The sequence below is a fragment of the Carlito syrichta genome, unplaced genomic scaffold (genome assembly GCF_000164805.1).
Source record: "Carlito syrichta isolate Samal-C Ts95f unplaced genomic scaffold, Tarsius_syrichta-2.0.1 Scaffold304234, whole genome shotgun sequence".
Lineage (NCBI taxonomy): Eukaryota > Metazoa > Chordata > Mammalia > Primates > Tarsiidae > Carlito > Carlito syrichta.
Window position 1 is genome coordinate 58,544 of NW_007248330.1, and position 11,435 is coordinate 69,978.

Below are 11,435 nucleotides of genomic sequence, written 5' to 3' on the forward strand. Positions count from 1 at the left end.
ATATATATATATATATATATCTGTGTTGGAGTCTCATTCTGCCACCCAGGCTGGAGTGCAGTGGCACACTCACAGTCACTGCAGCCTGGACCTGCTGGGCTCAGGCGATCCTTCCGCCTCAGCCTTCCAAGTAGCTGGAACTACAGGCATGTGCTATCACACTCGGCTTATTTATTTATATATTTAATTTATTGTAGAGACGAGCCTCACCAAGTGTCCCAGGCTGGTCTCAAACCCCTGAGCTCAGGCAGTTTTCTCACCTCGACCTCCAAAGTGCTGGTATTACAGGTTTGAGCTACCGCTCCCGGTCCCTGATATTTTTAATTAGGGAGAGTGACCATTTTTCACGTATTTGGGGGCCATTTGTATTCTTCTCTTGAGCTGAGCCTGTTCCTCTGTTCCTCTGCCTATAGGCTGACTTCCTCCTCGTGACTTACAGGTCCTTTGTATACTGTGGCGACTCATCCTTGTAATAGACTTTCTCGGTCACTTATCTGTTAATTTTGTTTATGTTGTCCCATATAAAAAGTTTCAGTCTCACAATGTCCCACGAGTGTTTCTTCCTTTGACTTCTGGGTTTCATGTTACGCTTAGAATTTCTCTCCCGGAGATGATTCAGCTGCTGCCTCAGACATTCTGAGAAACGATGGCCACACACTTGCGGTGAAAGTAAAACATGCTTATTCAAAAGAAAATGCTTATTTTAAACACAAGAACTATCACCCCAAGCATTTATTTAAATATTAATAGATATGAGTAAAAATTTCAAATGGTATAACAAGAATAACAGCTTTATATTCACAGATGGTCAGATGCTGACAAACGAGAGAAGAGACCTCTGTGCGCAGAGCTCTGGCTGTTAGGAGAATGCGTACGAAGGCTTAAGGAACGGTCTATTTATAGGTTTTGGTGGAGCCATAATCCCCAATTTCCTACTGGCTCCCAATGTTGCTTGAGAACCATGTGAGGCTGAGCTGGTTCCAATCACGCTGGAGGATTTAGTTTTGGAAGCTATCTTTCTGCATGTGGTAGATCCCCTAAAAAGTGACAAGGAAAAGAAAACCAAAATGTTAAATAAAAACAAAAGTGAGCGGCCTTCTTTCCCCTAACCTGCACAGAGCTACAGTACGAATTTCCCTGGTCTCATGTGGCTCTGCACCTTTTCTGCCGATAAACTCCCTGGGGAAGGGAAGTTTCCTCTGTGACTTGAGGAACCCAGGACTGCTGGCTTCATGTGGATTTGTCCTGAGTTGGTCCTTCCCAAATGTCAACTGTTTCTTAGCTTTGAAACTTGTGACCAGCCGATGGCCCCTCTCTCCATTCACACCTTCCACAGCCCACAACCAGAGCCCCTCCCACGACGACAGAGCTGAAATCCACATACCTGGTTTCATTCAGACCAGTTAAAGGAAGTGAAAAACCCTTGCTGTAAAGCCCTAAGTCCCTGGCGCCCAGACACCCCTGGACTGACTGGCCTTGCTGTCTACAGCAAGGCAATTTGTGGGCACACGTGTGTGTGGGCGGGGCTGGGTGCCAGGAGGAACAGGGCAGGGACGGGAAGGCTGCAGATGTGGCTCCCTGGGAAGCGTCAGCGTGGCCTCATCCCCTGGTGGGCAGGGCCAAGTCCAGAGCTCACTGGCTCACTGGCCTCCACCTAGAGATCTGCCCGCCTTCCCCCTCCCACTCACAGCTCAGCTGAAGCCTATTACAAAGTCCTTCCAGCATCTCACTTTCCTTGAGGACCTCAAGGTAACAGCCCTTCTCCCACTCCCAAATGAAACAAAAAGCAACCCCCCACACCAGGGTCAGCATGTTTACAGTGGTGACCGGTGTCGCCCATAGGAGCCTTTCCTGCTGCTTTGTAACCAGGCCTGACATCAATCCCGCAGCACCGGGGTGTACAAGTGGCCTCCTGTTTTTGAATTTAGGGTCTCCTGTACCAGGGCCACAGCCGGTGGGTAATGACAGTCTGGTAGGGCTTTGTGATGTGACAGTAGCTTTTCAACATTTGAAAACTTTGGCTCCAGGGCAGTTTTACTGCAGAACTGGCAAAGATCTGTGCAATGGCAGAGGTGCAGCCTGAAGTTTTCCTCTGCTGATTTCCTGCTGAGAAATTAAGCCCCGAGCTGCTGTTGATGTTGATTTACAGAAGGAATCTGCCAACAGCAGCCTGCCTTTCACCTGGCCATCCATCTCCTCCCACTCAGAGGGAACACAACTGGCTCATTGTGTGCAGTTCTGAAGATGAAAACCTCGCAGGGCAGGGCGGAGAGGTGAGGTCTCTGGCCAGGAGCCAGGACAATTCTTCCCAGCCAGGGCAGCAGGCTGGGTTGGTGGAATGGAGAAGGGAGCAGAGACCAAGAGACTGCTCCTGGGGAAAACCAAGTGACACAAGTGACTGGCTTAAGCCAGTGGGGATGAAAAAAGAATCCCATCTTCCACACAGGCTAACTGAAAACCAGCGTGGGAACTGGTACTGGCTTTGAACAAATGTGAGTTTTATTGCTTCTTATTAGATTAGCTTCTAGGCGACACAGCAAAGTGCTTCATTCTTATAAACAAAAGCTGTGAAAATCAAACAGGGGAGCCAATAGCAGCGAACATTAAAATATGGCTTGCTTTGTTCTAATGAGCAAAAATGAGACGGGAGAGCACGCACATGCTTAAGGCATCTCCACAGACGGCCTGCAGAAGTGAAAGTGCTCTGGGTGGGCGTGGGCAGGCCAGCGTCCAGTCTGACCTTTGAAACTGAGACCAGGCAGGCCCGGTCTCAGATAAGACCTCCCCAGGCTGGGCCTCAGCTTCCTCTCATACACCCAGGGAGCAGGACCAGATGCCTTTTAAGGTCTTGAGCTCTGTATGAGTTACTGAGGAAATGAGCATTTCCCAAAGCGGAGGACTAAATGACGGAAATAAGAAAATGTCCTCATTGAAGAACATACACTGACCACTTACGCACTAGAAACCACAAGATTAAACTAACATTTTACTAATGCCTTTAATTTCTGTACTCTGGCAGGAGGATTAGCACATACAAGATGCTTGTTTATGGTCTTCACAAGAAAATGACAATTTGGTAATATCTGCCATCCTCTCTCTCTTCCCCCAATTTTTATTACCCAGAAGGAAAAGAGGCCAAAAAACTGCAAAAGCAAACACCACAGCCTGCAAAAGTTGACTGTGGGCTTATTTTTTGTTTTGCTTCCTTTCTCTGGTAATCAATTCTGTTACAATATGCAGTAACTTTGGGGCCCCATTCTCAAAAGTAATTCGGTGGTTTCCATTCTGCCAGGCCTTACCTACTGGGCAGAAGGCAGAGGGTGCCCTGGCAGAAGCAGACAAAAGGGGCTGTTGGAAACTATGTAATTAGAAGAAATGAGATCACTGCCAAGACCCCACGATGCTATCTTCATTCTTCCCCTGGTGAGCAGAAAGTGTCCAGTGCAGACAGGCCCCAGAACAGAGGGCCAAGCAACCGTGGGAAGGGAAGAGAGAAGCCATTTATATGGTCCCTAAAGAGGCCTGGCCTCACGGAACTTTTGACTTTTCTGCTTTGGTTGCTTCTCTCCTGATTCAAAGAATGGCAGGGAGCATGCACATGCCTTGAGGTGGAGGTTACCAGAATCCTGTGGCAACAAGTGTAGTATCGTCAAGTACTGATTGAGTCACAGGAGCCATGAAGACACAAAACCCTTTGTTATTTATTCGGCTAGTGTATGAATTATTGTATTTTAGCTGGAAAGTCTCTTAAGAAGATCAGTTATCCAAAACAAGCAAACATCTAAGGTAAGGTCAAAATTGGAAAAGTTTTTGCAAACTAAAACACTCTGGTCATAATCAACTTAGTTAGGAACAAGCATCTGAGAAACCTGAAGCAAATGTGTTTGTTCTGGATCAAACCCTAGCCATCACTCCATTACCTGGAGAGGCAATATTTAATAGCGGCTCATTGTAGGAGCTGCTTCGAAGGAAGCCAGAGCAGTTTTACTCCTGTCCTTTTCCCACTTGTACCCCTGCCTTGCATAAAACGTCACTGTACGTACCCTTTTGCCTTGGAACCACCACAACCAGTTTTTCTCCTTTTGGCTTTCTGGGAGGCTGGCATCTTTCTCCTTTTTCTTTCGTTTCTGGCTTTATTCGCAAAGTAGTGAGAAGACACAGGGATGTCCTCATTGAGTTCCTCAGGGGCATTTCTCCCGGGGCCTCGGTTGCTGGCCAAGCTTGTCCCTGGGGAGCTGTCCTCAGCTGTGAATGGAAGATGCAAATGTTTCAGGTGCTAGCAAACTGGTCCAAGAGTTTCTGTTGCCAGGTTGGAGTGCAGTGGCATGCTCACGGCACCGTAATCTCGACCTGCTGGGCTCAAGTGATCCTTCTGCCTCAGCCTTCCAAGTAGCTGGGACCACAGGCATGTGCCACCATGCCTGGCTAAATTATTTATTATTTATTTATTGTAGAGACAAGGTCTCGCCAAGTTGCCTGGGATGATTTCGAACCCGCGGGCTCAGGCGATTCATTCGCCTCGGCCTCCCAAAGTGCTGGGGTTACAGGCTGAGCCACTGAGCCTGGCCTTACTTCCATTTTTTGAGTCAGATTCTCATTCTCGCCCAGGATAGAGTGCAGTGGCACAATCATGACCACCACTCTCGACCTGCTGGACTCAGGTGATCCTTCAGTCTCAGACTTTCTAGTAGCTAAAACTATAGGCGCATGCCACCACATCTGGCTAATTTTTCTTGATTTATTGTAGAGACAAGGTTTCGCTAAGTTGTCCAGGCTAGTCTCAAACCCGTGGGCTCAGGCAATCCTCTCACCTCGGCCTCCCATAGTGCTGGGATTACAGGTGTGAGCCACCGTGCCCAGCCTGGCAATTCATTTTTAATGAAAGGGAATCAGAATTCGTTAAAAAAAAAAAAAGCTGTGATAGTCTTTGTCTTACCTAAAGATACCAGGTTTAGCTCATACTCCGTGGTGTATGGCCTGTGCCCCTGCTCCTGATTGGGCAGTTAATCTTGGTGAGCACTTTAAAGCTATATAGATGTCAGGCGATTTTACTTATCATAAAAAAATAAAAAGGTAAGACACGGTGGCACAAGCCTGTAATCCCAGCACCGGGAGGTTGAGGCGAGAGGACTGCCTGAGTCCAAGGGTTCGAGACCAGCCCAGGCAACTTGGCAAGACCTCATCTCTATAATAAATCAAAAATTAGCTGAGAGTGGTAGCATGTGCCTGTAGTTCCAGCTACTTGGAAGACTGAGGTGGAAGGTCACTGGAGCCCAGCAGGTCGAGGCTGTGGTGGCCATGAGCGTGCCACTGCACTCCAGCCTGAGTGACAGAGTGAGACTGCAACTCAAAAAAATAAATAATAATAAAAGGTGAAGATGAGGGAGACAAACTATGTTCTGTTCCTTATCTTTGAACAATAGTGTCTCAGGAAATGAGCATAACATAATTCTAGGCCACATTTTATTCTTCATAGACAAAAACCATGTCTTTGCATGATGGCTGCAAATACTTCACATATTATGCAGGAAGTGAGTCTGTATGGAAGTACACACGTATGGAGAAAGTCATCATTTCCACAACGATGCATCCCAAGGCACCCCAAAAGCAAGAAACCTCCATGCAGGTGGGTCACAGGATGCCATTGCGCAGGAGCGGCAGGGAGGGCACAGGATGCCATTGTGGCTGGTCCAACACTGGCTCTCCCAGGCAAGGAATGCAGCTCAGGGAGAAGAGCTCCACCATCCTAGTCATGTGACTCCGGAAAATGGAAAAGCCTCACTCTCCTCATCTGCAAAATGGGTGTTGTAGGGACTAAATGACATAAAATACGCAAAGCTCTCGGCACAGAGGTGATTGTCACACAGTCAAGTGCTTCTGCAGAGCAGTCTTGTCCAATGCAAAAGCCCCTCCCAAACAATTTACCAAACAAACATTAGGTTCTTACCAGGAAATTGTCAAATGTATTCAAAGCAAGGATTTTTTTTTTTGAGTCAGAGTCTCACTCTGTCACCCAGGCCACCACAGCCTCAAACTCCTGGTCTCAAGCTATTCTCCTGCGTCAGTCTTCCAAGGAGCTGGGACTGCAGGTGTATGTCACCATAATCAGCTTATTTTTTGATCATTTGTAGAGATGAAGCCTTGCTATGTTGCCTAGGCTGGCCCTAAACTCCTGGTCTCAAGCAATCCTCTTGTCTCAGTCTCCCAAAGTGTTAGGATTACAGGCATGAGCCACCATACCCAGTCCAAAGCAAGGCTTTTAATGGAATCATTACCATACAGAACTGATGAGAGTCCTACTTTCTGACATTTTGTTAAAGGATAAAAAGCAATGTGGAAAGAGAGAGAGAGAAAACACAACATACATGCTCACTTATGTCTTACCCTGCTCACCATTTCTGTTAGCCTTGGGAAGACCCCTATGATGGCCTGTTCTAGAAACAGGAAGACATTGAACTGGGTTTGTCTGTTGTGTCTTACAGCATAGTAATCCGTTAGTAGAAGGCAGAAGACCTCTGCACTTTTAACATCTCCTACAAAATACTGCTTTGTTCTCAATTTCCTGAGTCAATGATTTCTGTAGCTCTAATAACGATGAGGCTCCTATGAGAGGTGCCACAGGACAGGCCTGATGTGACCTCTGGGAACATCCAATGATGATGCACTCACTCGGGCAGTTTCTTTCAGTGACTAATAATAATAGCATTTGAGTCACATGGTCTTTTCTCCCAAACATTTAAACACCACTCTTAAATTTTATCTTTAGACATGCTTGTCAGATAACACGCTCCTTCCTTAGCTGAGGAAACTGAAGCACAAAGAGGTTACTGGTGTCCTGCCAAGGATCACACAGGGTGAGAAAGTGGCAATCTAGGATTGGCCTCCAGGGCTCTGATTCCTCGGGCACTTGCTTTACCAGAGCCGGTAACCTCTGGCTCCGCCTTGGGATCCCAGTGGTGACTTAAGTAAGCAGCACGCAGGGGCCTAAGCACTAGTGTCTGCTCAGAAGTGCCTGACACACCAGTGGGGGCTGCTCCAACGACTTGGACTTCAGTGCCACTGGGTGAAAGAAGCATGAACCCAACCCAGAAACCACATCATTCTAATCCAGTGCGATGAGCGGCTTAACACTAAAGCATGTTTTCGAGAACACACACTTGGCTGCATACCGACCTGGCAGTGTCCGTGCAGAGTACTTCTGTAATACTGAAATCACTTCTGCACCATATTTTTCCAGTTTGTCTTCAGTAACACCATCAATTTGAAGCAAAACCTCAGGATCGGAAGATAAAGATTCTGTGCATGGGCAGAAAATCAGGAAATTAAATTACCACCCATAGAAAACCCATTCACTTCATGCTCCTTCACGCATTCAGCACATGTCTGTTAAGTGCCAGCAAAATGTAGGGCACTGGGCACATGGGCCAGTTCTCCAAAAGGCAAAGTTAGCACCTCAGAGGCAGTAGATGGGCCCAGAGGGCAGGAACCCATCATGACTCTAGCAGCAAAGGCACACAAGCCAGGACAGAGAGTGGGCAAGAACGAGGGCATGGGGGAAGCCAGAAAGGCCCTGGGCAATGTGCCCAGAGTTTAGCATACCTGCTCCCACTACCGAGACTTGTCCAGCTGCAAGACTGACGTGACCTCTCTTTGCCGAGGATGCCTGCATTTCTAATCCCTGCACTGCAGACTTGTACAGCCCACAGGAAGGCATAACTGAATGACTCTTTCCAGCCCACACTTTTCTACCATGGGGTGAAGCAACAAGCAGGCAGTTCAGAGTCCTCTGCATAGAGGCGACACATGAGTCTAGCACCAGAAAAGTCTGTCATTTAAAGGTCACCCTGGCTGCTGTACAAGAAATGGACTGGAAGGGAAGGCATGGAAACTGGGTGGAAACCACTGCAGAAGCAGGTGAGGAAGGACGTGATAGTAGAGAGACGAGAGCTTTGGATAGATTAGAGCTGGTCTGCAGGGTTTCCTGATTCACCGGCTGTGGGGAGTGAGGAAGGGATCACTCCTGTGTTTGACTGGAGCAAAGGGTGGATTTCAAACTCTTTACTCTTTCCCATTGGTGATTTTCACATCATTCCCACGTTTAGAGGAAAAGCAACAGCTGTGGGACAGAACGGAAGGCTTATGAAGGAGGTTAGTGAAGAAAAAGTGGGAGAGGCAAGAAGAAGTGGAGACCCTTGATAGGAAGTGTGCTTCATCTGGAAAGCTGCTATAGTTCTAGAAAGATTAAAATGTCTACCATGTTCACAATTCAAGACTAGTTAGGAAACGACACTAGAAACAAAACGCAATAAAATACCATATCTTCTTAGTTCTGAGACACACATCTTTTTACATTTTAACATTCCTGAAGTCAAGATGTGTCTTACAACCGCTGATGGCTAAATGGCAGCTGCCCTATGGTTGTTACTACCCGTGCATGTGAGAACTTAGTCATGGATATCAGTACTGTCAGCATGTCGACAAAGTCACCGCGTGGTTGGTACCTCATGTATTGAGTCTAACTACCATATGACATGTCTTCAAAAAGACTATACTGTGATTAGCATTAAAAAAAATGACTGTGCATGCAGAAAAGTTCTGAAACAGAGTAGTGGGGAATATATTTGGCATTAAGAAAGCACCGTCAGCCGGGCTCGGTGGCTCAGCCTGTAATCCCTCGCCTTTATGTTTTGTTTTGTTTTGCTTTGTTTTTTTTATGTCGTCACTGACACTCTCATCAGCCATACAGGTTTTTAGAGTGTTCTGCTATTTATTGTGTGTGTTGGAGTCTCACTCTGTCGCCCATGCTGGAATGCAGTGGCACACTCACAGCCACCACAGCCTCAACCTGCTGGGCTCAGGCAATCATTCTGCCTCAGCCTTCCAAGTAGCTGGAACTACAGGCACGCACCACCATGCCCGACTCAATTTTTGATTATTGCAGAGATGAGGTCTCGCCATGTTGCCCAGGCAGGTCTCAAACCTATGGGCTCTGGCAACCTCTCGCCTCAGCCTCCAAAGTGCTGGAATTACAGGAGTGAGCCACAGCACCCGGCTGGTAGTGCTTTCTTGATGATAAGGTATCAACAGAAGGTTCCATATCTCTCAATAACAAAAATGTAGTACTGCTACATCTACTTTGAGTATCTTCTTTCTTAGGTCATGTAAAGCACTTGGTTGGTGCTTGCAAGAAACTATGGAATTATGATCATTTCCTCAAAGACAGACGGTGCTTTTTTTTTTTTTGAGTTGGAGTCTCACTCTGTCGCCCAAACTGGAATGCAGTGGCCGCTCCCGGCCACCGCAGCTCCGGTGATCCTTCCGCCTCAGCCTTCCAAGTAACCGGAATTACAGGCATGCGCTACCATGCCCGGCTAATTTTTTTTTATTTATTGTAGAGATGAGGTCTCGCTGCCCAGGCAGGTCTCAAACCCGCGGGTTCAGGCAATCCACTCACCTCAGCCACCCAAAGGCACGGGATTACAGGCTGAGCCACTGAGCCCGGTTCGTTTTTGTTTTTTTAGTTGGAGTCTCACTCTGATGCCTGGGCTGGAGTGCAGTGGTATGCTCACAGTCACAGTCACTGTTGGGCTCAGGCGATCCTTCCATCTCAGCCTTCCAAGTAGCTGGGACTACAGGTGTGTACCACCACAGCTGGCTAATTTTTTGATTTATTGTAGAAACAAGGTCTCATCATGTTGCCCAGGCTGGTCTCAAAACCCTGGGCTCAGGCAATCCTCTCGCCTCTGCCTTTCAAGGTGTTGGGATTACAGGTATGAGTCACTGCACCCGGCATATGTATTTTTCATATATGTACAGAGCTGTATATGATAAAAATCTATGTCTAAATAAGTACAAAACAATTATTTCAATTCAAGCACAGTTTAGCAGAATTTTTCTTTCTTACTAGTCCATGAAATAACAGTATCTTACTACAGATGGCATCTTAGGGTCAATGAAACATTGTGATAACCTACTGTGGTAGGAGAGGGAACGGACAGGAGAGAAGGTGATGGTTATGAGACTTTATGAAGGAAGATCATGGGACGTAACACACACCAGTCAGTCAACTATGGGAACAACTTATTTTCCAGGGCCTCTACTACTGAAATTCTGGGTTGAGCTATCTGTCCATGGAAATAACTCAGCCCAGCAAGAACTTATTAACTGAAAACACAGCAGTGTGCTAGATCTGGATTCGAAGAGGCGTAAAATCCTTTCATATGGAACTCAGCTCTTGGTTGCAAAGACATTTGTATATAACCTAGCTAAACACTGGAAGGCAGGCAGCTAATCAGCACGAGTAATTAAGTGACATCTGCTTTTAGAGATTACAGTTATCTATATCCTAACATCCAGCACTTTAGAGGAAAGCATAGAATTAAAATTATACCATCCATCTGAGCAACAAGGTACTGTTTGTTGGTATATACCTGGAAGAATGTATTTTAATCTCTGAATTTTCAATCCACAGATTAAATAAAAATAACAAGAATGGCTGAGCTATATAGGTCACTTAGCAAAATTAACCTTTGGCCTGTTTGTTTATGCCATGTAACAGAAGACCTGCACATACCTACCTGCAAGCTTCTTGAGAGTGACAGTATTAAAAATATTGAAGTAATGGACACCAAAAACTTTCCCCAGAGATTTGCAGACTTCTGTAAGTTCTCCAAGACATTTCTTAACCATCTCTTCCCTCTGAGAAACTTTTGCTACTAAAGCCTTTTGTTTTTTGATACTGCTGGAATTTTCTGTTTCCATAAAGTCTACCTTTGAAAGAGAGAAATAAATAATAGGAGTGGGTATATGTGCACGTGTGCCCACACAGCGGTGTAATTAATGCTTAACTGCATTTTTTCCAGGCTATTTCTATTCCACCAAGTAGACAGGGAGCCCCTTGGGGACAGGGATGTGCATTATCCACGCTTATATCTGGAGTGTCTAGCAGAGTAGCCTATTGATAAATGTTTCTTCAATGAAGATATAAAGATTCAGTGACCTGATAACCCATCAGATACATTTAAAAACAATTTTATTTATTTATTTATTTATTTATTTTTTGAGTTGGAGTCTCACTCTGTCACCCAAACTGGAGTGCAGTGGTCACTCCCAGCCACTGCAGCCTTGACCTGCTGGGTTTTGGTGATCCTTCCGCTGCAGTCTTCCAAGTAGCTGGAACTACAGACATGCGCTACCACGCCCGGCTAATTTTTGATTTATTGTAGAGATGAGGTCTCGAACCCTAGGGCTCAGGCAATCCATTCACTTCGGCCTCCCAAAGCGCTGGGATTACAGGCTTAGCCACCGAGCCCGGCCTTATCAGATCCATTTTGACAGGTGTTGCATTACTTGGGTTGAACTTTAAAATCTCTTTCTAAGCCGGGCTCGGTGGCTCAGCCTGTAATCCCGTGCCTTTGGGAGGCTGAGTTGAGTGG

At 46.3% G+C, this 11,435-nt stretch overlaps 1 protein-coding gene across 2 annotated transcripts in view; it reads right to left on the minus strand.

Moving 5' to 3' along the window:
- Nucleotides 1-677: 677 nt before the first annotated feature.
- The window catches only part of BLM (Bloom syndrome RecQ like helicase), a 96,185-nt gene continuing 85,427 nt past the window's right edge, over nucleotides 678-11,435 (minus strand). Inside the window, exons 19-22 of one of the 2 annotated variants that reach the window (XM_008059516.1) lie at nucleotides 10,578-10,770; nucleotides 7,174-7,296; nucleotides 4,044-4,245; nucleotides 681-1,037 (exon numbers count right to left, since the gene is read on the minus strand). In XM_008059516.1, the coding sequence (XP_008057707.1) occupies nucleotides 860-1,037; nucleotides 4,044-4,245; nucleotides 7,174-7,296; nucleotides 10,578-10,770 (696 nt within the window). In that variant the 3' untranslated portion in view covers nucleotides 681-859. Of the gene's footprint in view, nucleotides 1,038-4,043; nucleotides 4,246-7,173; nucleotides 7,297-10,577; nucleotides 10,771-11,435 lie in introns of both variants that reach the window. The other variant, XM_008059517.2, reaches the window with a different exon arrangement.